Here is a 26,581-nt window from a genome sequence, read left to right on the forward strand (position 1 = left end):
CCAGATTATAGCTTAATTAAGTAACACAAACATAATGCCCAAGTGTATGATAGTAAATTGAAAACTTTACAGTACTTCCTCAGAGGCTTGTTTTCAGAATTAAAAAAAAAATGATGCATGTGTGTGGTGTTTAATACAAGGCCTGCTCATAGTAAGGCCTCAGTAAGTAGTAGTTATTATTTATTATTTTGTTTATAAGCAATATAAAATTTATTGTATTTTATTCATGAGTATATGGCTCTTTAAATGTCTTTTTTTTTAAGCTAATTTTTCTAAGGCTATATTCCTTACATAAAATCTTTAAATGTTGAAAACTAGGTCACACACACAAAAACAGTTAAAGCAAATCCTCTCAAGGGACAAAAATTCTGTTTCCATGTGAGATGTATAACATTGATACCTGCAAATTGATAATTAAGTGACTTTATTCACATTAAAACTATTTTATAGTCACCAGATAGACAACCAAGATACGGATGGAGCACATTTTCTTTCTAGACTGTTTAATCTAAACAAGATTTACTTGGTTTTAGATTATAATGATGCCCTTTAGAGCTCATGAGAAACTGCCAAAATGGTCTAAAACCACTGTAGTAGTTTTGAATTGGTGTGTGGTCAGTGGCTCTTGCATAACTGGAGCTAAATGGCACTGCCCTCTCAATCCGAAAGCCAGTCTGAAATATTTACTGCACACTGTTAACGGTGAGGAGCAAAAACGGTAAGGAAGGACGTGGTAGGAGAAATATAAAATAAATACTAAATGCTTACTCCAGGAGAGTGCTGCTGTGCTGATCAAGCCCATCATATCTCAACCTGACCCTTGAATTTATAAATAAATTGTGATCTTCTTTCTTACTTTCATCTTAAAATAATTTTTCTTCTTTACTTTCTCCATTTTTAAGTGGTAAGAATCACTATTTATGCCTCTTCTCAGACTGAAGCCTAATGACAGTATACAAAGAAACCAGCATCAGTCACTTGAGCAGCTCCTCTGGGGGTGATGGATGGGGGTTTCATTAATTTGTGCATCCCAAACAATTTGGGCGTGCCCATCCTCTGAAACCAGTTCCCCTGAGAAATGGGTATCTACGGTGCCCTCAATGTCTTTTCCCCTGAATGCATTTATATTGTCCTGGGATATAAAATTAAGCATATATTATGGTTGCAGTTGTTGGCCACCTGCAGCCCTGGGGTAATTTGCCTTCTCCCTTCCCACTTTCACTTCAGATCCTTGGAAAATTCTGAAGCCAGAGATCCAGGCTAAAAATTTCAGCATGTCTCTCTGGACCTCTGCAGATAATATCTCCTTTTTTCTAAGGGCTAGTCTCATTCACTGGTAGTTTATATAAAACCACATTTTAATTGCTTGACAGTGTTGTATGATAATCCAAAAAAGACATTCCTCTTATTCATGGGAACAGTAGGGAAAATTATGAAACCATAATAGTTCATTGGTTCGTTTCATGAAGTATATCAAATGTATACCATGTGCCTCAAATTATGTTAGGCAGAGGTCCCTCCTGCCCTCTGAGGGGAAACAGATTTGAAACAATTATAGCACCAGGCAGGGAGATCTCATTCTCTTTCCCAGTCTTTCATAAGTTCCATCTCCTAATGTATATGTGATAAGATGGTCACCGGCCTACTGAGGCTTTGATTTCTGAGTGCTAAAGTCCTTAAAGAGGTGGGAAGGTAGAGATCTTTTTCCTGCTTAAAGGACAACTGACATCTTGTTTTCTGTTTTGAAATGAAAAAATACTAAACAGCTAAATGAAAAATAGCTAAATAAAATCATGTTTAGTTAGAATCCAAGGTCCCAGAGAGTTTTAAATGTTTGGTTCCTTCAAATTAAGTATAGCTCCTTACCTTATGTAACTATTAACAACTGGAAATGGAATAACACAGAAACATGAAGAAGTAACTGCCTCCAGAAATTTCTAATCCAAGGAGGACATATAATAATTTTAATTCATCTGTATAACAAGAATAACCTACAACAGCTGTTATTAAGCCATTGTTTACTGCCTTGGGACAGTGTCCCCCAGGATGGTAGTAACTGTCATGGGGAAGAGCGACTGTACGTAGAAAATTTGAGAAGTATGGAATTAAAGTGAACATGTGTTTTTTTCTAATTGCAAAAGTTCTCAGAACCTTTAATATACTAACATGTATTCTGAATTCCTAAGAGGAGGATATACTACTATGCAACATTTTTTCAACTTATTTGATCACATAGCTTTTTTCTGCCCTATTAAGATGCTGCAAAAATAGCAAGAGTAAAAAAGACATCCAAATGGAGATCCCTATGGAGGTTCCCTGTGGCTGCCTGGCCCTTGGACCATGTTTGAGTTTTTCTGGTTTTCCAAAGGTGGAAGCATGTTTCTACCCATGTTTTCAGAATTGAAAATGAGAAAGTTTTTTCACATGTTGAATTCTTTTTAATTGCTGGTAGTTTTCTTAGCTCCTGTGCATAGATGATTCTTGTAGGTACAAGGAGAAGATGGTTTGTAATACTCTTTCCCAAAAAAGAAGAGGATAAAGTTCTGCCTGGTGTCACAAGCTACTCCAGAATTACAGTAATAAACAGGAAAGCACCTTGGGGCAAGCTATCATTTTACAACTGAGGACGCCAGTTATAGACAGCACTAAGGTTCCTGTTGTGCGTGGGAAAATAAGACTTTTTGAACACCTGTCACCTGCCATGTATTTGCAGAAAAATAAACATAAGCAATTCACCTTGCTTCTTCCTTAAACTATGAGGATACACTTTACCTTTCAGAGTCTTTCCACCTTTTTCAAAGAGTCAGTATGAATATCTGCAGGCTTTTGTTATCTGAAACTCAGGGTTTGCCACTGCTACCCATACGCTGAAGCTCAGTTTAGGTAAACTTCAACCCAGGGCTGGTGCCCCTCTAAGAGCCACCGGTGACAGTGAGCTCAAAAGGTAGGGTTGTGAAAACATTCTTGCTGAAGTGATATCTAGAGAATAGAGTACCAGCTTAAGTTTACGTGTTTGCATTTCTATGATTCCAATCTAATTTATCCATAATATAGATAGATTTCTGAACCTTTTCTAAAAATATTAATTGTCTTACATAAAGATGTGGGTTTATTTGGTTTTTTTTCCTTTTATATTGTAGAGAGAGTTGTGATTCAAATCGCCAACTTATAGATTAAGGTACACCTATCACAACACTGAATTCTTTTTTTTTTTTTTTTTTACATCTTTGTTGGACTATAATTGCTTTACAATGTTGTGTTAGTTTCTACTGTACAACAAAGTGAATCAGCTGTATGTATACACATATCCCCTCCCTCATGAGCCTCCCTCCACCCTCCCCACCCCACCCTTCTAGGTCATCACAAAGCACCGAGCTGATCTCCCTGTGCTATATGCAGCTATCTAATTTACACTTAGTAGTGTATATATGTCAATGCTACCCTCACTTCGTCCCAGCCTCCCCTTCCCCCACTGTGTCCTCAAGTCTGTTCTCTACATCTGCATCTTTATTCCTGCCCTGCCACGAGGTTCATCAGTACCATTTTTCTAGATTCCATATATATACGTTAATATACAGTATTTGTTTTTCTCTTTCTGACTTACTTCATTCTGTATGACAGACTCTAGGTCCATCCACTTCACTACAAATGACTTGGTTTCATTCCTTTTTATGGCTGAGTAATATTACATTGTACAACACTGAATTCTTTTAACAGATTTGGAAGATGCTACAAAAACACCTGACTGTTCCAGTGGACCAGTGAAAGAGGAAAGAGGTGATCTTATCAAATTTTACAATACAATATATGTAGGAAGAGTGAAGTCATTTGCATTGAAATACGACTTGTCAAATCAGGACCATGTGGTATGTTTTATATTTTACTACTTTATTAACATCTGTACTCATAATTGGATTACTATGAGTTTATTTTGCTAGTAAGTGTTTCAAAGCTAAAACCTTACTGATACATTTTATAGGAGAAAACATAGTAGTAATTAGAGTGATTAAGGCTGTGATACAACAGAGACCAGAGGAAATCATGGAAATTTTATCCACACTGTGATTATGTTGTTAGAAATTATGAATGCATATGGGCAAGGACTAGATGGGAACATGGAAAAATGAAAACAGTTCTGGTGGTTTTTTCCTTTGTTTTTGATTCCTATTGTTATATCTCTGAGATAAGTGTTTTTCTCAAGATAAAAAGAAAAGGAAATAAATAGGCTTGAATCAATAATAGAAGCAACACTAAGAAATTTTTATTCAGACTCTAGATTTGACAGTACCAGCAGGCCTTTCAAAGTATTATCAGTGTATAAGCTGAAGTTGGTTCACAGGAGACCAGACTTCAGTTATAAGAAAGAGGAATCTAGTAGAAGCTGCATCCAGGCAGTAGCCATATATGTGTCTATGTATCTCTCTATATTTCTGTCTTTGTCCCTTTCAAGGAATATGGTCTATGATTATCCTCAGAAGCCATGACTACTCAATCTGTTCCCTCAGTTCCACCACCCGCACCATGTGCTATACTGTGAATATATCTATTATCAGCCAATTAAAAAACAAAACTAGGGCTTCCCTGGTGGCGCAGTGGTTGAGAGTCCGCCTGCCGATGCAGGGGACATGGGTTCGTGCCCTGGTCCGGGAAGATCCCACGTGCCACGGAGCGGCTGGGCCCGTGAGCCATGGCTGCTGAGCCTGCGCGTCCGGAGGCTGTGCTCCGCAACGAGAGAGGCCACAGCAGTGAGAGGCCCGCGTACTGCAAAAAAAAAACAAAAACAAAACTAGTTTTCCTAGCTTCAAGTAAAGATGCTGAATGAAATATTAATTAAGGAGTCATCTCCATTCTTGGAATAGAAACATTGTATAGATTATTAAAAGTGAGTCCCTTCTCACTTTAAATCTTTTGCATTTCAGTATAAAGTCTTAACCATTTCATTAAGAGATTTGTTCCATATTGGGCTCATCCTGCTGGCCCACAGAATGCTCTGCCTCTCTTTTATTTTCTGTGCTACTAATTTGGTTGTGGGTATGTGCGTGTGGAGAGAGATTCTTACTGCAAGTGTTAGGACATAGATTACTCTTTGCTCCACTTTCTGAGCATTGACATAAGGTTCCTATGCTCCTGGCTTACTGCTTCTGGTGTCTTGCTCAGAATTCTTCAGAATTTCCTGAAAGATCCAGGAAAATAAATTTTAGTTTATCTATTAGTAATTGTTGAAAAACAAGGGTTAATGAACCATTTTTTGATTTTCTTCAGCCATAAATAACCTCTTACAGTATAACTGACTCCTAACTAGGAGATAGCAATAAGAATAAAAACATGGGCTTCCCTGGTGGCACAGTGGTTGAGAGTCCGCCTGCCAATGCAGGGGACACGGGTTCGTGCCCCGGTCCGGGAAGATCCCACATGCCGCGGAGCGGCTGGGCCTGTGAGCCATGGCCGCTGAGCCTGCGCATCCGGAGCCTGTGCTCCGCAATGGGAGAGGCCACAACAGTGAGAGGCCCGCGTACTGCAAAAAAAAATAAAAAATAAAAAAAGAATAAAACCAGGGCTTCCACCAAATGAACTTTCACTTCAGTGCAGTGGTTAAGAATCCGCCTGCCAATGTAGGAAACACAAGTTCGAGCCCTGGTCCAGGAAGATCCCACATGCCGCGGAACAACTAAGCCCGCGTGCCACAACTACTGAGCCTGCGCTCTAGAGCCCACAAGCCACAACTACTGAAGCCCATGTGCCTAGAGCCCATGCTCCGCAACAAGAGAAGCCACCGCAGTGAGAAGCCCATGCACCACAATGAAGAGTAGCCCCCTCTCACCACAGCTAGAGAAAAGCCCATGTGCAGCAACGAAGACCCAATGCAGCCAAAAATAAATAAATATATATATTTTTTTTTAAAAAATAAAAACATGGCAAAGAAAAAAATGTTCCATGTTGACCCTTCACCTGGCTTGGGGCTGGGGTGGGACAGGGTGGATAGTGCAGAATAAAAATGGTGGGATTCAAAAAAAGAAAGAAAACCTTTTATCTTATAAAAACTTTACTTTTGTATTATTTCAGATGGAAGCTCCACCACTCTCTCCTTTTCCACATATTAAGCAACAGCCAGGCTCTCCGCGCCGCATTTCCCAGCAGCACTCCATTTATGTGTCCCCACACAAGAATGGGTCAGGCCTTACACCAAGGAGTGCTCTGCTCTATAAGTTCAATGGCAGCCCTTCTAAGGTAAGTTGCACACAAACTTTACTCCAAAACAATGGTGTACATGTGTTAAATACTGGATTTCAGATTTCCAATTAGTAATCTTTAATCTTACCCCTTTTTTTGCAAAGTTACTGCTAATAAATATGAACCATTACTATGGCAAGTTTCCTGTGATCAAGAGCAGTGTATTCAGTTGAGGTAGTTTCATCCTTTACGATTGATGTGGTATCGGGGGAGTTCAGTCCAAGAGCCCAGTGTGTCCCTGCTCAAGCACGATCTTGAGAAGGACCAGTAAGGCAACACCTGCAAGTGGTCAGACATGGGGAACACTTTGTGTAAAGGAAGGCCTTAGAAGTGAAAGTTCATTTGGTGGATGGCAACCAGGATAGTGAAAGGTCTGAAAACAGAGGCCTCTTCTTACTTACACAGGCAGCTCTATGGTTATCTCCATCTTTATTCCCATACAATGATGAAGATGTGATAGGGACATGATTGCTGTTTTCAGATAATTCAAGGGCTATCAAGTAGATACACTCAGTATGTCTCCAGAAGCCAGAATCACTACTAACTGGAAGAAACTGTAGTGGGACAGATTGTAACTCAGTCCAAATACATGGCAGCTCCTTAACTCATTAGTTTCTCATTTAGTTCCACAGACATCTATTAAGTTCCTGCTATGCTTAGCAAACAAAGTTGACTGAGATATACTGCACAGGCTTGCATTTCTTCTTTATAGAAGTTGATTTTATATGAGGACTTTTAGAAGAAATTCTTGCATAAAATCAGAAATGGGACCAATTGAATTGTAAGGCAGTGATTTCACAGTCATAGGTCAGAATCTGGGGAGCTCGTTGAACACAGATACCTGTCCCATAGACTTCCTGTATCACAGAGCTCTGGCAGGCAGGTCTCCTAGACTGTTGTGATACACAGCTTTCAGGAGCAACTTCTCTAAGGCTGCCTTACAGACCAGCAACATCAGCATCACCTGGGAGCCTGTTAGAAACGCGGACTCTCAGGCTTACACCAGCCCAACTGAATTTGAATCTGCATAGTAACAAGATTCCCCAGACGATTAGTAAGCACATTAAAGTTTGAAAAGCACTGCTTCAGGAGGAGGATCTCAAACTTTAGGGAGTATCAGAATCACCTGGAAGGCTTGATAAACTATAGATTGCTGGGCCCAACCCCCAGAATGTCTGATTCAGTAGGTGTAGGGCGAGGCTTGAGAAATTGCATTCCAAATTGCATTCCAAATTGTTTCCAAATGCTTCTGCTGCTTCTGGTCTCATGTCCACATTTTGAAAACTACTGCTATAAGGTAAATCCAATTTTTAAAATCACCTGAAAAGATTAGTTCTAATCACCCTTATTAGGTTGGCCTAGATTCAAAAAATAATCTCTACCCCAGTGTTCAGCTTTGGATAGAGGATAAAGGGCAGGAAAAAGCAGTTAGCTTAGTTCTTGGCTGCTGTTTCTCCCTTTTCCCCTTTTACTCACACATGTCCTCTATTTTTGCACAGAGTTTGAAAGATATCAACAACATGATAAGGCAAGGTGAGCAGAGAACCAAGAAGCGAGCAATAGCCATCGATGGTGATGCAGAATCACCTGCCAAACGCCTCTGTCAAGAAAATGATGACGTTTTACTTAAACGACTACAGGATGTTGTCAGTGAAAGAGCAAATCATTAGTGCCCTTCCCATTTCTATGATAAAAGCACTTTCAAGTTGTTTTGCAGAAAGTTGGGGCTCTATCTTTCAAAACATTCAGCCCTGTAGGTAGTAAATATCACTGAGTTACAAAAAAAAGTTACACCAAAGTTGGGTTTTTTTTACATTTATCCAAAATGTAGTTGACAGATGTATTTTGAGTTGGATTGTAAAGGAATGTTTTAAGTGCCTTTTAAACATATTAATAGTCATAGAATTGTTAAAATATTTGTTCCCTGGGTTTTTCAGGTGAAGTAAGGAGAAACCTCATAATTTTTTGGCTCACTTTTTAAAATAATTAAATGTCTTATTCTTCTGGGCTTTGTAATATGAGGGTGAATAATCTGTTTTTGGTAAGTGTCGTTTGAGGGGTTTGTGTTCCTAATTTAGTATTAAGTAGGGGTTGGGTTCCATGGCATCTGGGCCAGAGGATGATGCCCAGCCTGTCTCTGACCCAGTGTGGTAGCTCCACATCCAGGTGCCAAGACCATTGTGGGTTGTCCAGACACTTCTCGTGCCCTTCCTCTCCTTGAGCAGAAGCAGATTTGTACCTGAACCCCTGCACTACCCCCACTCCTTGCTTTCCAGCCCTAAGCCCTCTTAGCCTGGTGTCACAACCTGATAAAAGAGATACTTGCTCCTTTTTAAAACTACTATCATTTTGTTTTCCAAACCATTAACTTAGTTATGTATGATTATATTATGTCATATAATTCTCAAAATAGGAAGCTGCTTCTCAAGCCAGTAGAGTAAAATACAGAAAAGAGTTGTTAGAAACCATATTCCTACTAGTGAGGTAGCACCATGATAATATGTGAGATACTGTTTTTGAGGTTATCATGAGATTGGTCATTCTCAATGTATAATTGATTCCCTAAGAATAGTGGAAACCTTTTTCAAAACCACATTAATGTCACCTCATGCCATATTACTTCCCCCTCTTTGTTCTCAGTATCATCGGTGCATTATGAGTTTCCCATTAGGGTTTGATCACTGGGCCCCTTAAGGGTGTTTTCCGGGGCTTGGGGTGCAACTTTCCAAAGAGTCAGCTGTTCGGTATTCACTTTCTCTAGTGAGTTTCCAGAATCTGGAAGGACATGGATAAGCCATTCTTAATTAATTTTGAGAAAATCTTATCAAATGTATGTTTTTTAAACCACAGACCTTATTTTTTTAAATGCAAAATATTTAACAAGTATTTAACTTAACCGGGGCTTCCCTGGTGGCGCAGTGGTTGAGAGTCCGCCTGCCGATGCAGGGGACACGGGTTCATGCCCCAGTCCAGGAAGATCCCACATGCTGCGGAGCGGCTGGACCCATGAGCCATGGCCGCTGAGCCTGCGTGTCTGGAGCCTGTGCTCCGCAACGGCAGAGGCCACAACAGTGAGAGGCCCGCATACCGCAAAAAAAATATATATATATATATTTAACTTAACCTATGTCTAACCGTGGCTAATTTGAATTAGTCTGAGATTTGAGTATGAACTAGTAATTACGATTGTTAGGAATTTTATTTTTAAATTTTAAGACAAAAAGTGATTTTGGTCACATTTTACTTTTCTGAAAATTACATCCTCATTTTTTTGTGTAGTATCTACACATGTTATAAGCCAAATAACATCGTCTGTTTGAATCCTTGTATATGTTTTTATGTAGCTATGAATACTGTGTCATTTTCATCATCGTTATTAATGTGCAGAATGTAAATGAGCATTTGTACGTTGTCTTTATAAGAAACTCTGGACATGTTTTTATCAGTTTTCAAGACTGAATATCAATGTACATAAAATGGTTAATAAAATACTGGAGTTTTTTGAGATTATTGAAAAAACTACACTTGAGCTCTTCTGTGTGATGAGATGCAATTGTGCAACCATCTAGAATCTGTATCTCTTTAACTATCTGCTTTATATCTTTTAAATATCTTAGTGTAACTTAAAAGTTAATGTTCCTGGTGCTTTCTAGGAGCTAGGAAGAGAATGGGGAGTGAATGACTGCTTGATGAGTATAGGGTTTTCTTTTGAGGTGATGAAAATAATTTTGGAACTTGATATAGGTGGTGATTGTATAACATTGTAAATTTATTAAATGACACTAAATTTTACACTTTAAAATAGTTAATTTTATGTTAGGTAAATTTCACCTAAATTGAAAAAGTGCCATAGACACATATAAAAAAACAGAATTAGGGCTTCCCTGGTGGCTCAGTGGTTGAGAGTCCACCTGCTGATGCAGGGGACACGGGTTCGTGCCCCGGTCCAGGAAGATCCCACATGCCGCGGAGCGGCTGGGCCTGTGAGCCATGGCCGCTGAGCCTGCGCATCCGGAGCCTGTGCTCTGCAACGGGAGAGGCCACAACAGTGAGAGGCCTGCATATCAAAAAAAAAAAAAAAAAAAACAATTATTTCAAAGCCTTGGAATGGACCAAATTATGATTCTGAATCAAGGAAAAGGCTTCTCTCTTAGGAGTGCTTTCAGGTGTATTTCTTCGTTTGAGGATCACAGCTTAAAAGTTTTTTGGTTTTTTTTAACATCTTTATTGGAGTATAATTGCTTTACAATGGTGTGTTAGTTTCTGCTGTATAACAAAGTGAATCAGCTATACGTACACATATATCCCCATATCTCCTCCCTCTTGCGTCTCCCTCCCAACAAAAGTTCTTTTCTAATTAAGATTTTTATGTAGATTATGTTAAATCAAAAAAAAATTTTTTAAAGAAGGTAATATCCTGCTTGTTTTTATTTTGTTGCTTACAGTACTTTCACTAAGTCAACAGATATTATTGGCTGTTTACTGTATGCCTGGCCCTTTGCTAGGTGCTAGGGATATAAAGGTGAACCAGGCATAGTTCCTGTCCTCAAGATATAATATTTGTAGCCTATTAATATACTGGGGTAAATATAGTAATACAAGTCTACACAAAGACGGATGGTGTTAGCACAGAGAAGGGAATGATTCACTCTGCCTGAATGAGTTTGTCAGGGAAATCTAAAATCACTCTAGGGAATTCCCTGGTGGTCCAGTGGTTCCGACTCCACACTTCCACCGCAGGGGGCACAGGTTCGATCCCTGGTCGGGGAACTAAGATCCCGTGTGCTGTGCGGCACAGCCTTAATTAATTAATTAACTAATTGATTAACTCTAAAGTGGGGGCTAAGTGGTAATTTAGTCGTTAGGGATGAATAACTGTTTGCCAGGGCAGTAGAAGACAGCATAACCAGTAGAAAGTCCCAGAGACTTGAAAGTACTAAGGTGTAAGAATTTCAGATAGTTTAGTGAGGCGGGAGTAAAGTGTACATATATAAAAGTGCAGTGCAAAGCAGAGCTAGAAAGGGACCTTTCTAGTTGGGCTTTAAGCCAGGTTAAGGAGCTCAGGCTTGGTCATTTCCAGTGGTTCTCAACATTGGCTGCAACTGGGGAGTTTTAAAACACACATCAGTGAATGGGTTTCTCCCCCAGAGATTTCTGATTTAATTGGTTTGAGGAACAACCTAGTATTAGGATTTTTAAGTACTCCCTAGGTGAGTACCTAAGGTTGAGAACCACTGCTCCAGGTCATGCGGAGCCACAGAGGAGGTTTTGTTTTCTGTTTGTTTGTTTTTTTGCGGTACGCCGGCCTCTCACCACCGTGGCCTCTCACGCTGTGGAGCACAGGCTCCGGACGCACAGGCCCAGCGGCCATGGCTCACGGGCCCAGCCGCTCCGCAGCATGTGGGATCTTCCCGGACCGGGGCACGAACCCGTGTCCCCTGAATCGGCAGGCAGACTCTCAACCACTGCACCACCAGGGAAGCCCAGAGGTTTTAATTTTATGTGGATAATGACAAAATCTGAATTTATTTATTTATTTTTGTGGCCAAGCTGCACGGCGTGCCGAATCTTAGTTCCCCAACCAGGGACTGAACCCAGGCCCAGCAGAGAAAGCACCGAGTCCTAACCGCTGGACCACCGGGGAATTCCCTAATGTTTATTTTGGCAGTTCCTTAACTTGTCCAAAGATAAGGATTACCTGAGACACATATTAACAATGCAGGCTCCTAGGCCCCACCCTTGACCAATGGAATGAAATCTCCAGGAGAAGGACTTAGGAATTTTGTTAACCTCTGTTCCAAGTGATATTAACCCTCAGGCAAGTTAGAGACTTTCTGGCAGTTCTTCTCAAACTTTAAGAGCGTAGGAATCACCAGGGATTGTTAATCTTGTTAAAAATGCAGAGCCTGGGGTTGGGCCTGAGATATTGCTTTTCTAACAAGCTCTTATACCTAACACCAGTGCTGCTGGGCTAAGGACTATGCTTTGAACTGCAAGTTTTAGAAATCTGGAATCTATGCAGAGGATTGATTAGAAGATGTTTATTTAGACTGACACGGGAGATAAGTTAATGGTTCTTAACTTGGTTAATTTTGCCACCTTCAGGGACATGTGACAATGACTGGAGACATTTTTGCATTTTTGGTTGTCACAACTGGGCATGGGAGGTTGGTGCTACTGGTGTGTAAGGGTAGAAGCCAGAGATGCTGCTAAACATCCTACAGTGCACTGGACAGCCCCCACAGCAAAGAATTTATCCAGCCCCAGTGCCAGTCGTGCCAATTAAGTAAAGACCTGGGCAAGAAGAGCTATATGCTTTACTGTACTGGTAACGGGGATAGAAAAGGAACCACCAAGGGTCACCCAACTCTGGGCAGGTATGGGGTCCCAGTTAGGGATAGCTTCATAAGGAAGATGACTTTCCAGGAAAGATTAATGCTAATAGATTCCAGGTGGGGTAACTAATACACATGTGGGATTATTTGGCATCAATGACAGACCCTTAATATAAAAGAAAATGTTCCTGAGGTTTCAGATTCTGCATGTAGGCAATGGTTCCATCAAATTTCCCCGTGGTAAGAATCACCTTTGAGGACTTATTAACTATGCAGATTTAAAAGTGTAGTATACAAACAGTTTTGTTAAGCATCCCAGGCTATCATTCTTATCCGGGAAGCTTGGAATGTACCTGTATAATGGCCAAGAGCATAGAGATCCAGGTTCAAACATCCACCCTGACGCTGTCTCACCAAACCAAGTTGGGCTTATTTACTTACTTCAGTTAGGTCATCATCACTTCAAGAAATAATTGATTAATTATGGAAAATAACATTCATTGTATAACATTCAATATATGTAAGCAAAAAATAAAAACTATATTCCCACCAACCAGAGGTCACCTGTTCAAATTTTTTTTAATTTTTATTATTTTTTCACATGAAGAAAATTGTGTAAATCTTAGGTTTTATATTATGGTGAATTTTTTCCAGCTTCACTGAGGTATAATTTACATAGAATAAAATGTACCCAGTCTAAGTGTATAGTTTGTATAATCATAATTATATATGATTGTATAACTACCACTACAATCCTCGTTTTACTGTGCTTTGCCTTATTGTGATTCACAGATACTGCGTTTTTTTTACCAAATTGAAGGTTTGTGGCAACCCTGCATCAAGCAGGTCTATTGGCGCCATTTTTCCAACAGCTTTTGCTCACTTCATGTCTCTGTCACATTTTGGTAATTCTCACAATTTTGCAAATTTTTCATTATTATATTTATGGTAATCTGTGATCAATGATTTTGACGTATATTATCATCGTTTTGGGGTGCCATGAGCCACACCCATATAAGATGGCAATGTTGTGTGTGTTCTCACTGCTCCACTGACCTGCCATTCCCCAGTCTCTCTCCCTCTCGTTAGTCCTCCCTATTCCCTGAGACACAACAATATTGAAATAGGCCAAGTAATAAGTCTAAATGGCCTCTAAGCGTTCAAGTGAAAGGAGGAGTCAATCGATGTGGGAAACTTTACTGTTGTCTTAAAGACCTCTCCACAGCCACCCCAACCTTCAGCAACCACCACCCTGCTCAGTCCACAGCCATGAACATCGAGGTAGGACCCTCCACCAGCAAAAGATTACAGCTCACTGAAGGCTTAGATGATGGCTAGCATTTTTTGGCAAGAAAGTATTTTTTAATTAAAGTATGTACACTGTTGTTTTAGACAATGCTATTGCACACTTAATAGACTACTGCATAGTGTAAAAACAACTGACTTTTGTATGTACTGGGAAGCCAAAGAAATTTGTGTGGCTCACTTCATTACAGTGGTCGACAACTGAACCTGCAATATCTCTGAGGTATGCGTATATAGAACATTTCTATCACTTTAAAAAGTTTTCTTTTTCCCTCTAATATTCCCCACCCTCTGCATATCCTCCCCACCACTTACCCAGGCAATTGTTGGTCTGCTTCTTGTCACCATAGGTTTGCCTTTTCTAGAATTTCATATAAATATATGTATGCACAGCATGTAATCTTTTGTATTTGAGTTCTGTCACTTAGTATAATGTTTCCGAAATTCATTCATGTGGTATGTATAGATATTTCTTTTTATTGCTGAGCAATTTTCCATACCTTGGTTATACTCAATTTGTTTTATCTCATTACCAGTTAATGGACATTTGGGTTGTTTCCAGTTTGAGGCTATTAATAGTTATGAACATATGTATGCAAGTCTTTGAACATATAATTTTATTTCTCTTTTATTCCTTTATGAGTTGCACTGCTGGGCCAAATGGTAAGTACGTGTTTAACTTCGTAAGATATACACGTCTTTTTTCAAAGTGGATCACTTTGCATTCCCACCAGCAGTGTGTAAGAGGTCCATTTGCTCCACATTACAGCCCCCCCCTTTTTTTAAATTAAAGTATAGTTAACTTAGAATACTCTGTTAGTTCCAGGTGTACAGTAAAGTGATTCAGTCATATGTTTTTTTCAGATTCTTATCAATTATAGTTTATTACAAGATACTGAATATAGTTCCCTGTGCTGTACAGTAAATCCTTGTTGTTTATTTTATATATAGTAGTGTGTATATGTCAATCCCAATCTCCCAATCTATCCCTCTGCCCCACCCTTTTCCCCTTTGATAACAATAAGTTTGTTTTCTACATCTGTGACTCTGTTCCTGTTTTGTAAGTATGTTCAATCCCTCTGCCCCACCCTTTTCCCCTTTGATAACAATAAGTTTGTTTTCTACATCTGTGACTCTGTTCCTGTTTTGTAAGTATGTTCATTTGTACCATTATTTTAGATTCCACATATCAATGATATGATATTTGTCTTTCTCTGTCTGACTTACTTCATTTAGTATGGTAATCTCTAGGTCCATCCATGTTGCTGCAAAACGCAATATTTCATTCTTTATTGTGGCTGAGGAATATTTCATTGTATATATATACCACATCTTCTTTATCCATTCATCTGTTGATGGACACTTAGGTTGCTTCCACGTCTTGGCTATTGTAAATAGTGCTGCTATGAACATTGGGGTGCATGTATCTTTTCGAATTAGAGTTTTCATCTTTTCTGGATATATGCCCAGGAGTGGGATTGCTGGATCATATGGTAACTCTATTTTTAGTTTTTTAAGGAACTTCCATACTGGTTTCCATAATGGCTGCACTGTAGCCACCTCTTGATGTGAATCTTCCTAGACTTTTTCAATGCATATTGAAAAAATCATTGTATTTTTAAGGTAAAAATGGATCATATATGTCACTTAATATATCATCTTTGCAATGTCTAAATGTTACCTTTCTGACAATTTTAATGCTTGTGTTCCAATAAATTATTTATGTTATCATTAAACAAGGAAAGATTAGCACAGTCTCTACAGCCACCACAGGAGGTGTCCTCAACAAGATGAAGCTCACCATCCTGGACCCCTCTTCTCAGGCCAGTGAGTGGGTGGCCAAATACATCAGGAACTGCATCATCCAGTTTAGCCAAGGGCCAGACAAGTACTTCACCCTGGGGCTCCCCACTAGGAGCACCCCACTTGTCTGCTACAAGAAGCTGATTGAGTACTATAAGAATGGAGACCTGTCCTTCAGATATGTGAAGACTTTCAACATGGATGAGTATGTGGGCCTTCTTTGAGACCACCCAGAGAGCTACCACGCCTTCATGTGGAACAACTTCTTCAAACACATTGATATCCACCCAGAAAACACCCACATTCTGGATGGGAATGCACCTGGCCTACAGGCTGAGTGTGATGCCTTTGAAGAGAAGATCAAGGCTGCGGGAGGGATTGAGCTGTTTGTTGGGAGGCATCGGCCTTGGTGGACACATTGCCTTTTACGAGTTGGGCTCCAGTCTATTGTCTAGGACCGTGTGAAGACACTGGCCATGGACACCATCCTGGCCAATGCTAGGTTCTTTTTATATATATATATTTTTTAATAAATTTATTTGTTTATTTTTGGCTGCGTTGGGTCTTTGTTGCTGTGCATGGGCTTTCTCCAGTTGCAGCGAGCAGGGGCTACTCTTCATGGCGGTGCACGGGCTTCTCATTGCAGTGGCTTCTTTTGTTGCAGAGCACAGGCTCTAGGCACACGGGCTTCAGTAGTTGTGGCACGTAGGCTCAGTAGCTGTGGCTTGTGGGCTGTACAGCACAGGGTCAGTAGTTGTGGCGCACGGGCTTAGTTGCTCTGCAGCATGTGGGATCTTCCCGGACCAGGGCTCGAACCCGTGTCCCCTGCATTGGCAGGCGGACTCTTAACCACTGAGCCACCAAGGAAGCCCTTGCTAGGTTCTTTGATGGAAATCTCACCAAGGTGCCCACCATGGCCCTGATGGTGGGCATGGGCACTGTGATGCATGCTAGAGAGATGATAATCTTCATCTCAGGTGCTCACAAGGCGTTTGCTCTGTATAAGGCCACGGAGGAGGGAGTGAACCATATGTCTGCCTTCCAGTAGCATCCCCACACGGTGTTTATGTGCGACGAGGATGCCACCCTAGAGTTGAAAGTGAAGACTGTCAAGTATTTCAGAGGTTTAATGCTTGTTCATAACAAGTTGGTGGACCCCTTGTGCACTATGAAAGAGAAAGAAACAGAGAAAAGCCAGTCTTCTAAGAAACCGTACAGTGATTAGCCTGTGCTAATCCTAGTGTCAACTACCTCACTGGGACAGGCGGGTCTTTCTGGAAATTGTCTTTAGGAGGACAGAATTGTATTGCTTTAATCTAGTGTGGTTACTAGTTGAATGGGTGAACTTGTCGTTCTTGGCTGTTCAGCGTGGAGTCTAGTCATGGAATTTAGCTACTTATTTGTAACTTAATGAGAAAAAAAATCATTATATAATTTTGACGTCTGTCCCACAGATTAGGGGTTTTTAGCTTTTTGTTGTGCCTCTAACACTGTTCAGATGTACAATATACTCCCATCAGGAATTTCTGTCATTACATATACTGATCTCAGTTGAGAGAGAGTTTGGGGCTTATGTTGGACAAAACCGCTTCGGAGAGTCTTAAGAGCCCCTCTTGGGAAGGCCTGCCCCTTATTTGAGAATCAGTGTTCCAGATTAAGGAACAAACTCTCTCAATGTCTAAAGTCACTATAAGGAAGTAGTCACTCTGGTCAGTAACAAGTGCCACAGGAAGAAAACTATCCCTTACGTTCTTTCCCCAGCTGTTTTTTTCTGCTCTCTCAGTTGGCCTTTCCATGAACTCAGAGGCCTCCTTGGGGAAGGATTTGGGTGTGTGGGGCTAAAGAGAAAGTTTTGCTGATGAACTCGGAGCCTCAAGGGGCCCAGCCACATCAAACTCCTATCCCTCAGGGACCCTCCAGCACCAGGAGGAAGGCAGAAACCCTTTTCCCAAGAGAGCCCTGTGTTTTGTTCCAAGGTCTCACCATGGCGCCTCTCTTATACATATTCATTCATAAGTAGGACATCCATGGGAGCAACAGACACAGCCAAGATTCGATGTTATGTTCAGCCAAGGTGATGGGGTCAGGGCAAGCAGCTCAATTATGAGTTTAGAAACAACACTAGAGGGACGTGTTTCCTGTGTCCCTGAGAGTTGAGTGCCAAGAAGCAGACCCAAGTGCTTCTAAAGTTGACTAATATCCTTTCCCCACTTAAAAAACTGCCCTTCTAACACTCCTGGGTTCATGTGGTCTGATGTTCCCAGAACATCAGAAAGTATGCTTTTGCCCTTTTATCCTTCACCTCTTGTTCACAAGATGAGTCTATTGCTCTGTTTTTTTTTTTTTTTTTTTTTGTACTCTTATGCCTTGATGGTTTGAATGCTGCCTCCTCCTTCTTCCAATTTTTGTGCCTCTTTGAAGCTGCTGCTGCCTCTATTTCCGGGAAAGATCTTTCAGAGCCTGGCTCAGGCCTCTCTTTAACTGCTGTGTTTGGTACCAGTGTTTCATTTTTAGGTTTTATAATGTGATTGTGCTGTCATTCTGTTTTAAGCTAATGGATCACTGGACTTGTTTACAATGTGACATTTTCTTTTAAATCTAGTATTTTCAAGAAAAAAAATACAGGAAAGATTAAAAGGTTTTGGAATTTTGTTATTTCTTTGCTGAATTTGTTTCAGATACTGGCATTTGGAATTAATTTTGTTTAGTGAGTCTAATGTTCGCAAAGTTAAGAATTAGGCATTATTTAATCTATAACATTATGATGCAAGGTTGTTAAAATACTAGATATTCATTACACAGTGGAGTACCCCACAGGCTCCTTACTTCATTTGCGTTCTGCTCAAGTGTCAGGTCACAGCACTTCCCAGCCTTTCCTATACTCTTAACATGTTTTATTTTTCTTCCCAGAATTTATAATCTACTCATGTATTATCTGAATCCACCACTAGTAATTAAGCTCCATGTAGGTGGAACATTTTTTCTGTAGTTTTCCCAAAGTGCAGAATGATGCATTGAAGGAAGTATGGGCTTGACATTTGTCAAATTCGTGAATTGAAGAAAGAGGCTTAGGGACACTTTTTGTTTTTATTTTGGGGGGTGGTTTGTCTTGGTTTTGGAGGGGGTTTTTTTGCCGCACTGCGCGGCATGCGGGATCTTAATTCCACCACCAAGGGTCAAACCCGTGCCCCCTGCAGTGGAAGCGCAGAGTCCTAACCACTGGACCACCAGGGAAGTCCCAGGGTTGCTTTTTTTTTTTTTTTTTTTGCGGTACGCAGGCCTCTCACTGCTGTGGCCTCTCCCGTTGCGGAGCACAGGCTCCGGACGCGCAGGCTCAGTGGCCATGGCTCATGGGCCTAGCCGCTCCGCGGCATGTGGGATCTTCCCGGACCGGGGCACGAACCCGTGTCCACTGCATCGGCAGGCGGACTCTCAACCACTGCGCCACCAGGGAAGCCCCCAGGGTTGCTTTTTATAATAATTATATCTCACATGTATTAAGCATTTTCTATGTGCCAGACTCAATTCTCATAAAGCCCTGTAACAAAACTTTACAGAGGAGGAAATTAGAGCTCATAGATTTTAAGTAACTTGCCCAAGGTCTCAAGAGTCAAACCCAAGCACTCTGGCTCCCCAATGTTTTTTTTAATTCAATGAAATTAGGGGGGTTTTGTGTGGCAAAATATGTATAACATAAAACTTACCATTTAATCATTTTAAGTATATAGTTTAGTGGCATTAACATTCACATTGTTGTGCAACCAATCTCCAGAACTTTTTCAAAAATCTTGCAAAACTGAAACTCTATACCCAGTAAACAACAACTTCCTTTTTCCCCTCCCTTCCTGCCCCTGGCAACCACCATTCTACGTTCTGTTTCTATTATTTTGACTACTTTAGATACTTCATCTAAGTGAAATCATACAGTATTTTTGCTTTTGTGCCTGGCTTATTTCACTTAGCATAATATCCTCAAGGTTCATGCATGTTGTAGCATGTGTCAGAATTTCCTTCTTTTTAAGGGTAATATTCTATTGTGTGTATAGGACCACATTTTGTTTATCCATTCACCCTTAGATGGACTACAGCTCAATTTTAATCTGTAAGCTATACTGTGTCTTTTGATATTAATCTTGAGTTGACAGATTTATATCCTCCGTATTCTGGGAAGTCCTGGGCTGTCTTCCTTAAGCTTCTCTCTTCCTTTGCCATGTGAAACATTCTCATTTCTTGTTTCTGTTTTGGAGCAGATCTTCTCACATGCATCACACACAGAGGAAACTCAGCTTGTTGAAAGATTTCCTTTCAAAAAGTTGCTTACAACAAATATTTTGGGGGGGGCGGAGGGGTTATTAATGTGGTCCAATAACAATCTTCTCCCTTCACTCAATCCTTCTCTTCCAAACCCTCTCTCCCAGTTGCCTCCTGGGAGCCGTAGATTACTTGCCTTTAATACATCTTCCCTAAACTTTCCACCTTAGAAGCCTTAGCACCAGCTTTCACCAATGTCCTGAAGATTGAGTCAAGGTGGCACTGAAAAGGGTCTTTTTCTCCAAGGAACACTGCTCTCCTTCTCAGAACCTACTGCGAGCTTATTCCCAGATACTCAGAGCACAGTAGATAGGGGAAAGTTCAATTCCCTTGAAGCCACCTTGAAGCCATGTAAATTATACTTCTCACTAGTAGGAATAATTGAGGTTTTCTCAGTCTTATAAACAATGTAAATAAGAGCACGTTAAATACTACTATGTGTATTGGTGTACTCTAACTCACAATATAGGGAAATACAATATACTTGTTATGCCCAAAGACAACCCTCCAGTCCCACCCAGGTTACTGGCTTTAAACCCCACCTTTATAAAAATTCTGAAACTATTTTCCTTGTTAATCACAGTGATTAACAAGTCCCAAACACTAGAATGCCTTCAGACCTTCTCCTTGAGATAAGGGTCACGTTTTTAGATGAGAAGGATTACTATGTAAAAGGAATATTTTTTAAAAGATCAAGGGACTTACCTGGCAGTCCAGTGGTTAAGACTCCACACTTCCACTGCAGGGGGCGCAGGTTAGATCCCTGGTCAGGAAAATAAGATCGCACATGCTGTGTGGTACGGCCAAAATATTAAAAAAAAAAAAAAAGATCAAAGCCTTCCTTAACATTTGAATTAATGTCTACTTTGTTAATGATAGCACACTTAGAGTGGAAGAATAGACAAGTATATATGAGACTTTATTTTGCATGATATCCAATAGCACAGGGGTTCCTGGTTGTAACCAGCTCCATAGTCATCAGAAGCAGAAGCCTGGGGCCCAAAGACTGGGAACCACTAAGTCAAAATGCCCAACCTGGGCTTCCCTGGTGGCGCAGTGGTTGAGAGTCCGCCTGCTGATTCAGGGGACATGGGTTCGTGCCCCGGTCCGGGAAGATCCCACATGCTGCGGAGCAGCTGGGGCCGTGAGCCATAGCCGCTGAGCCTGCACGTCCGGAGCCTGTGCTCTGCAACGGGAGAGGCCACAACAGTGAGAGGCCCTCGTACCACAAAAACAAACAAACAAAACAAACAAACAAAATGCCCAACCTTAGGCCATCAACTCAGGAGTAGTTGTCACATAGTACAAACATGTTGGCTGTGTGTATCAGTCTGCTAGGGCTTCCATAACAATACACCACGGGCTGGGTGGCTTAAACAACAGAAATTTATTTTCTCATAGTTCTGGAGGCTAGGAGCCCAAGATCAAGGTGCTAGCACAGTTAGCATTACTGAACCAGGTCCATTTGCCCAATGTGCAGCAAGCCAAACACTGAGATGCCAAGGTTTACAGCCAAGAAGGAGTTTATTCACAAGGCAGCCAAGCAAGGAGATGGGAGAACAAGTCTCAGATCCACCTCCCTGAAGGCAAGAGGATTGAAGTATTTATTGGATAAGCAAGGTGGTCTTGAAACCACCTTGAGCAGGACACTGCAGTGCCCTCCTGGGTACAAAAGCCCTTCCATGTCCCCCACTTTTCATATGTAGGAAAAAGGCTTCAGCCTCCTAGACCTTCCCTGAGATCCAAAGGGCAGATTCAAGCAGATACTAATTAGAGAAATGAGGGAATGCAAAAACAAAGGAAAAACAGTTAAGTAAGAAAAGTAATGACAACAGGCAGCAATAAAACAGAGTCCTAGTTCCTCCTCAAGAGATATTCATAACAATCTGATACATATCTTGAATTGTTTTATAGGAACTAAGGCCCCCACCCAAGTGGAGGATGGTGACTTCATGCAGAGCACAAGATTCCTGGAACGCCACCCATTACCTCACCATCCACCCATCAGAAGAAAGCTATGCATCCTGCAGCCCTCGGCCCAAAAGTTGCCTTTAAAAACTCTTCTCTGAAACCCGTCAGTGGAGAGTTTGGGCCTTTTGAGCATGAGCCTCCCATGCTCCTTGTTTGGCACCTGCAATAAAAGCTGTACTTTCCTTCATGACAACCGGGTGTCAGTAAATTGGTTTTGCTGTACGGCAAGTGAGTGGACCGAAATTCATTTTGGTAACAGTCTTAGGTATGGGGAAAGGTGACTTGAGGTAGGGAAAAAGGTGAGGTAATCAGTGTTCTGCACAGGTGCTTCTGGGTGACATGCTTCTGCATATTCAAAATGGAGGTGCTTAGCATGGTCTGAGGGTGGAGGTTTCCAGCCCTCTAACATCAAAAGGCCCTTCACTGGACAGCTGTGCAGGCCCAGTTTTAGGGCTGGTGGTCCCAACCAATGCCCAGCTGGCTCATACTGGGCAGGAGCTGACTCCAACTTCCTGTAAAACAACTGGGCTTTGTGAAGCTTGGAAGGTGTGCAATTAAAGAGAGGAAAAAAGAAAGAAAGAAAATGAAAGTGAAATTAATCAATGAAGGCAGTTTTAACAAGCTGTTCCCTTATGTGTTGTTCTGTAAAAAGTTCAACAATTTCTATTAGTTATCAGCTTCTGTTAACTCCACCGGGCATGGTTTTATTAGTTTCTGATAAGATCTCTCTTCCTTGCTTCCAGACAGCTGTCTTTTTGCTGTATCCTCACATGGCCTTTCCTCTGTGTGCACAAAGGGAAAGAGATCTCTGCTATCTCATCCTTTCTTATAAGGACACCGGTCCTGGGGCTTCCCTGGTGGCGCAGTGGTTGAGGGTCCGCCTGCCGATGCAGGGGACACGGGTTCATGCCCCAGTCCGGGAAGATCCCACACGCCGCGGAGCGGCTGGGCCCGTGAGCCATGGCCGCTGAGCCTGCGCGTCCAGAGCCTATGCTCCGCAACGGGAGAGGCCACAACAGTGAGAGGCCCGTGTACCGCAAAGAAAAAAAAAAAAAAAGGACACCAGTCCTATCTATTGGATTAGGGCCCCACTTGTATGACCTTATTTAATCTTAATTACCTTCTTAAAGGCCCTGTCTCCAAATACAGTCACACTGGGGGCTAGGACTTCAACATGTGATTTGGGGGGGGACACAATTCAGTCCGTAATACCATGGATCCACTCACTGCGTGGCACAGTGACGTTCTCAGAGAAAATGATCTTTGTGAACTTGGCTGACAGGCAGTGGTATTCACTAGGGACTGTAGGGGATGAGTGTTGAGGACTTGACTAGACTGGACTGGATACAAGTGTCACTACAAGCTAAAAATCAGCCAGATAACACTGAATATCTGAAACAGAGTCCTGTTGGATGCTGAAGTTGTGTATCAGGGATGCTTTTGGCTATAAATGAGAGAAAAATCCAAAAATTCAAAACACACACACATGGGACTTCCCTGGTGGTGTAGTGGTTAAGAATCTGCCTGCCGATGCAGGGGACACGGGTTCGAACCCTGGTCTGGGAAGATCCCACATGCCGCGGAGCGACTAAGCCCGTGTGCCACAACTACTGAGCCTGCACTCTAGAGCCCATGAGCCACAACTATTGAGCTTGCGTGCTGCATCTACTGAAGCCCGTGCTCCACAATAAGAGAAGCCACTGCGATGAGAAGCTGGCACACCGCAATGAAGAGTAGCCCCCACTCGCCACAACTAGAGAAAGCTCACGCGCAGCAACGAAGACCCAACACAGCCAAAGATAAATAAATAAATAAATAAATAAATTTATGAAAAAAATAAATAGAAAAAAAACAAAACACACACACAAAAGAGAAAATCCAACTCAACCTGGCTTAGGAACTAAGAAAGTTTCTTGGCTCACGTAGTTGGAAGTTGTCAAACCACAATCAGTATCATGGCTGCAAAGAATAAAGATCTTTATTTGGGGTGTTAAGAACTGCAATTCAGGGATTTCTCTGGTGCCACAGTGGTTAAGAATCCGCCTCCCGATGCAGGAGACATGGGTTCGAGTCCCGGTCTGGGAAGATCCCATGTGCCATGGAGCAACTAAGCCCATGCACCAAAGCTGAGCCTGCACTCTAGAGCACATGAGCCACAACTACTGAACCCTGCACGCCTAGAGCCTGTGCTCCGCAACAAGAGAAGCCACTGCAGTGAGAAACCTGCGCACCACAACGAAGAGTAGCCCCCGCTCACTGCAACTAGAAAAAGCCCACGCGCAGCAACGAAGACCCAACGCAGCAAAAAATAAATAAATAAAAATTTTTAAAAAATAATTGCAATTCAGGGGACACAGATTTGGGTAAAGACCAAAAGAGTGCTCAGAAGAAGGAATGAGTCAGGGCTTATAAAGACAAAAGCCACAAGGTTGTTAGAGTTGTCTGGTGAGAATTGTGATTGACTCTGACACAAATAAGGAAACATTTGTTCTTAAGGAATAGACTGTCACTAGTTTGTTTAGGGTGAGGTCAATAAGTATCTTGAGTTTCTGACAAATGTTCTGGATGCCTGTGTTAAGACAATAAGTGGTCAAAAGTTCAGATTCCATCCAGGCTGAGACATGCATAAGTCCTACTTCCTCAGTGGCTTCCCAGGTCCATTTTAGAGACCTCTCTTAGCAATACCTACTCCATATTTATTTTTCTTTCATGTTCCCCCTTTTGATCAAGATCTTTCTTTGGGAGGCATCAATGATCAACCATTTGGTTATATGTCATTGGCTTCGACTTCCTCTGTGCTGGGGAGGCTCATTCCCAGAGAGTCATGTCCCACAGAGGAGGGAAAGAGGTGGCTGTGTGAAAGGTATGCTTTTAGAAAGTTTATGGCCATATTTGAGCAACAATGAGTCATCTAGGAAGCAAGTCCTCAGTGGCATTCAAAATAAGAGAAGTTCATAAATCTTCATTAGTTAGAATCTTACAGGAGTGGTCAATCATCTCCAGATGTCTAGCTATCATTTTTCCTTTTAGTATTTCTCCAAGACTTGGTATTAGGTCATTCATAGCAGTTATTTGCTTTTTCATATGGCTCATTAAGTGGATGACATTAGATGATTCATCTGGTCCTGAATCTTGGGAAAGCTGTCTACAACGGATGTCATCTGCTTCATTATCCTGGCCTTCGTCTAGTTAATTTCAGTTTCAGGTCTCTAGACTGTTGTGAAGTCCAAGCAGGACATGGTGCCTCCTTTAAATGAGAAACATGAATCCATGAGTCAATGCCCTTAAGTTTAGCAGCACAAGTTTAGTTAACAATACCTGGAAAGGTCCCCTCCAACAAGATTGGAGGACATCTTTGTGAAGGTGTAGTTTCCAATAGACATAGTCACCAGTCTATTTTTTCCTGAGGGACTGGACCTGAGATTAAGCAAAACCAAAGGCAGTACTTTGGGCCACAGCAGCTTAAATGATTAGTCATCGTAAATGCGCTATGGTAGGTGAAGGAGTGCAAAGACTAAAAAAATGAGTTTGCCAGGGAGCCGCAGTTGTCTTGGGTTTCCCATAGCCCCCACTGTCAATTTAATTTACAGCCATTGTTTACCCATCTTAATTTATCTGATTCAGAAGCAGGCTGTTGCCATGTTACAAGTTATCAGGATGGCGAAAGTCTGGCAATAAGGGGTCAATTCTTCTGTAGAAGCAGAATGGACTTCATCTACATGTGTCACAATATTTACAGATTCTGTTGCTGCTGACTTTGCATGAAAGTCAGCTAGGGCATTTCCCTTGTACTCTATTCTTTTAGTGTTAGCCTCAGTTTGATGACAGACAACATTTTACATCAGGACATATCAGACTTACAGGAATTTCACACAATTTCTGGAACACTTATAACAAATACCTATACAGACACAACATAAAGAAGTCTTAACATTACTTCTTATTTGACAATGCTTCCCCTATAATTTAAAAATATCAAATATACCTAATTAGTTTAATATCTCTTTCTTTACAAGGAGAAAGAACAAACCTTTGAGATATTTCAGAGACCCTGTGAAATATATCTCTAAGTTAGTTCTAAGTCAAAAAGAATTCATTTAGGGCTTCCCTGGTGGCGCAGTGGTTGAGAGTCCGCCTGCCGATGCAGGGCACACGGGTTCGTGCCCCGGTCCAGGAAGATTCCACATGCCGCGGAGCGGCTGGGCCCGTGAGCCATGGCCGCTGAGCCTGTGCTCTGCAACGGGAGAGGCCACAACAGTGAGAGGCCCGCGTACCGCAAATAAATAAATAATGTTAAAAAAAAAAAAGTGTTATACTTAATGTTGCTAATGCTAAAGATATGTCTGTATTAATTTAACCAACAAACTTAAACTAGCTTTGATTTACTAAAGATTCATCCCAGATCATGTGAACCTGAGAAACATTTCAGTTAGTTTCTATTATATTTTTGCAAGTATACTTAATTTATATACTGCTTGTTTGTTTTAAGCCAATTACATATAACTCTTTGACAAATTAATTTTAGCAATACCATCCAAAGAAAACATACCACATAGCCACAACATATTTATATATAGACACACATGAACATACAGACAGATGCAAACAGAGGCCTTACAGTTTTT

At 41.3% G+C, this 26,581-nt stretch overlaps 1 protein-coding gene and 1 pseudogene across 5 annotated transcripts in view; both read left to right on the top strand.

Annotated features, from left to right (window-relative positions):
- RBL1 (RB transcriptional corepressor like 1) overlaps nucleotides 1-8,995 on the top strand; it is a 75,542-nt gene extending 66,547 nt beyond the window's left edge. For all 5 annotated transcript variants that reach the window (XM_027078350.1, XM_027078351.1, XM_027078352.1 and 2 more), the window contains 3 exons: nucleotides 3,718-3,866; nucleotides 6,064-6,228; nucleotides 7,731-8,995. In XM_027078350.1, coding sequence (XP_026934151.1) covers nucleotides 3,718-3,866; nucleotides 6,064-6,228; nucleotides 7,731-7,901 — 485 coding nt within the window. In that variant the 3' untranslated portion in view covers nucleotides 7,902-8,995. The remainder of the gene's footprint in view (nucleotides 1-3,717; nucleotides 3,867-6,063; nucleotides 6,229-7,730) is intronic.
- Nucleotides 8,996-15,321: 6,326 nt separating this feature from the next.
- LOC113605228 (glucosamine-6-phosphate isomerase 1-like) lies at nucleotides 15,322-18,320 on the top strand (annotated as a pseudogene).
- The last annotated feature ends 8,261 nt before the right edge of the window (nucleotides 18,321-26,581 follow it).

This window comes from Aethalodelphis obliquidens, unplaced genomic scaffold, assembly GCF_003676395.1.
Source record: "Aethalodelphis obliquidens isolate GAN/ISIS:26980383/991018 unplaced genomic scaffold, ASM367639v1 scaffold42, whole genome shotgun sequence".
In the NCBI taxonomy this organism is placed as follows: domain Eukaryota; kingdom Metazoa; phylum Chordata; class Mammalia; order Artiodactyla; family Delphinidae; genus Aethalodelphis; species Aethalodelphis obliquidens.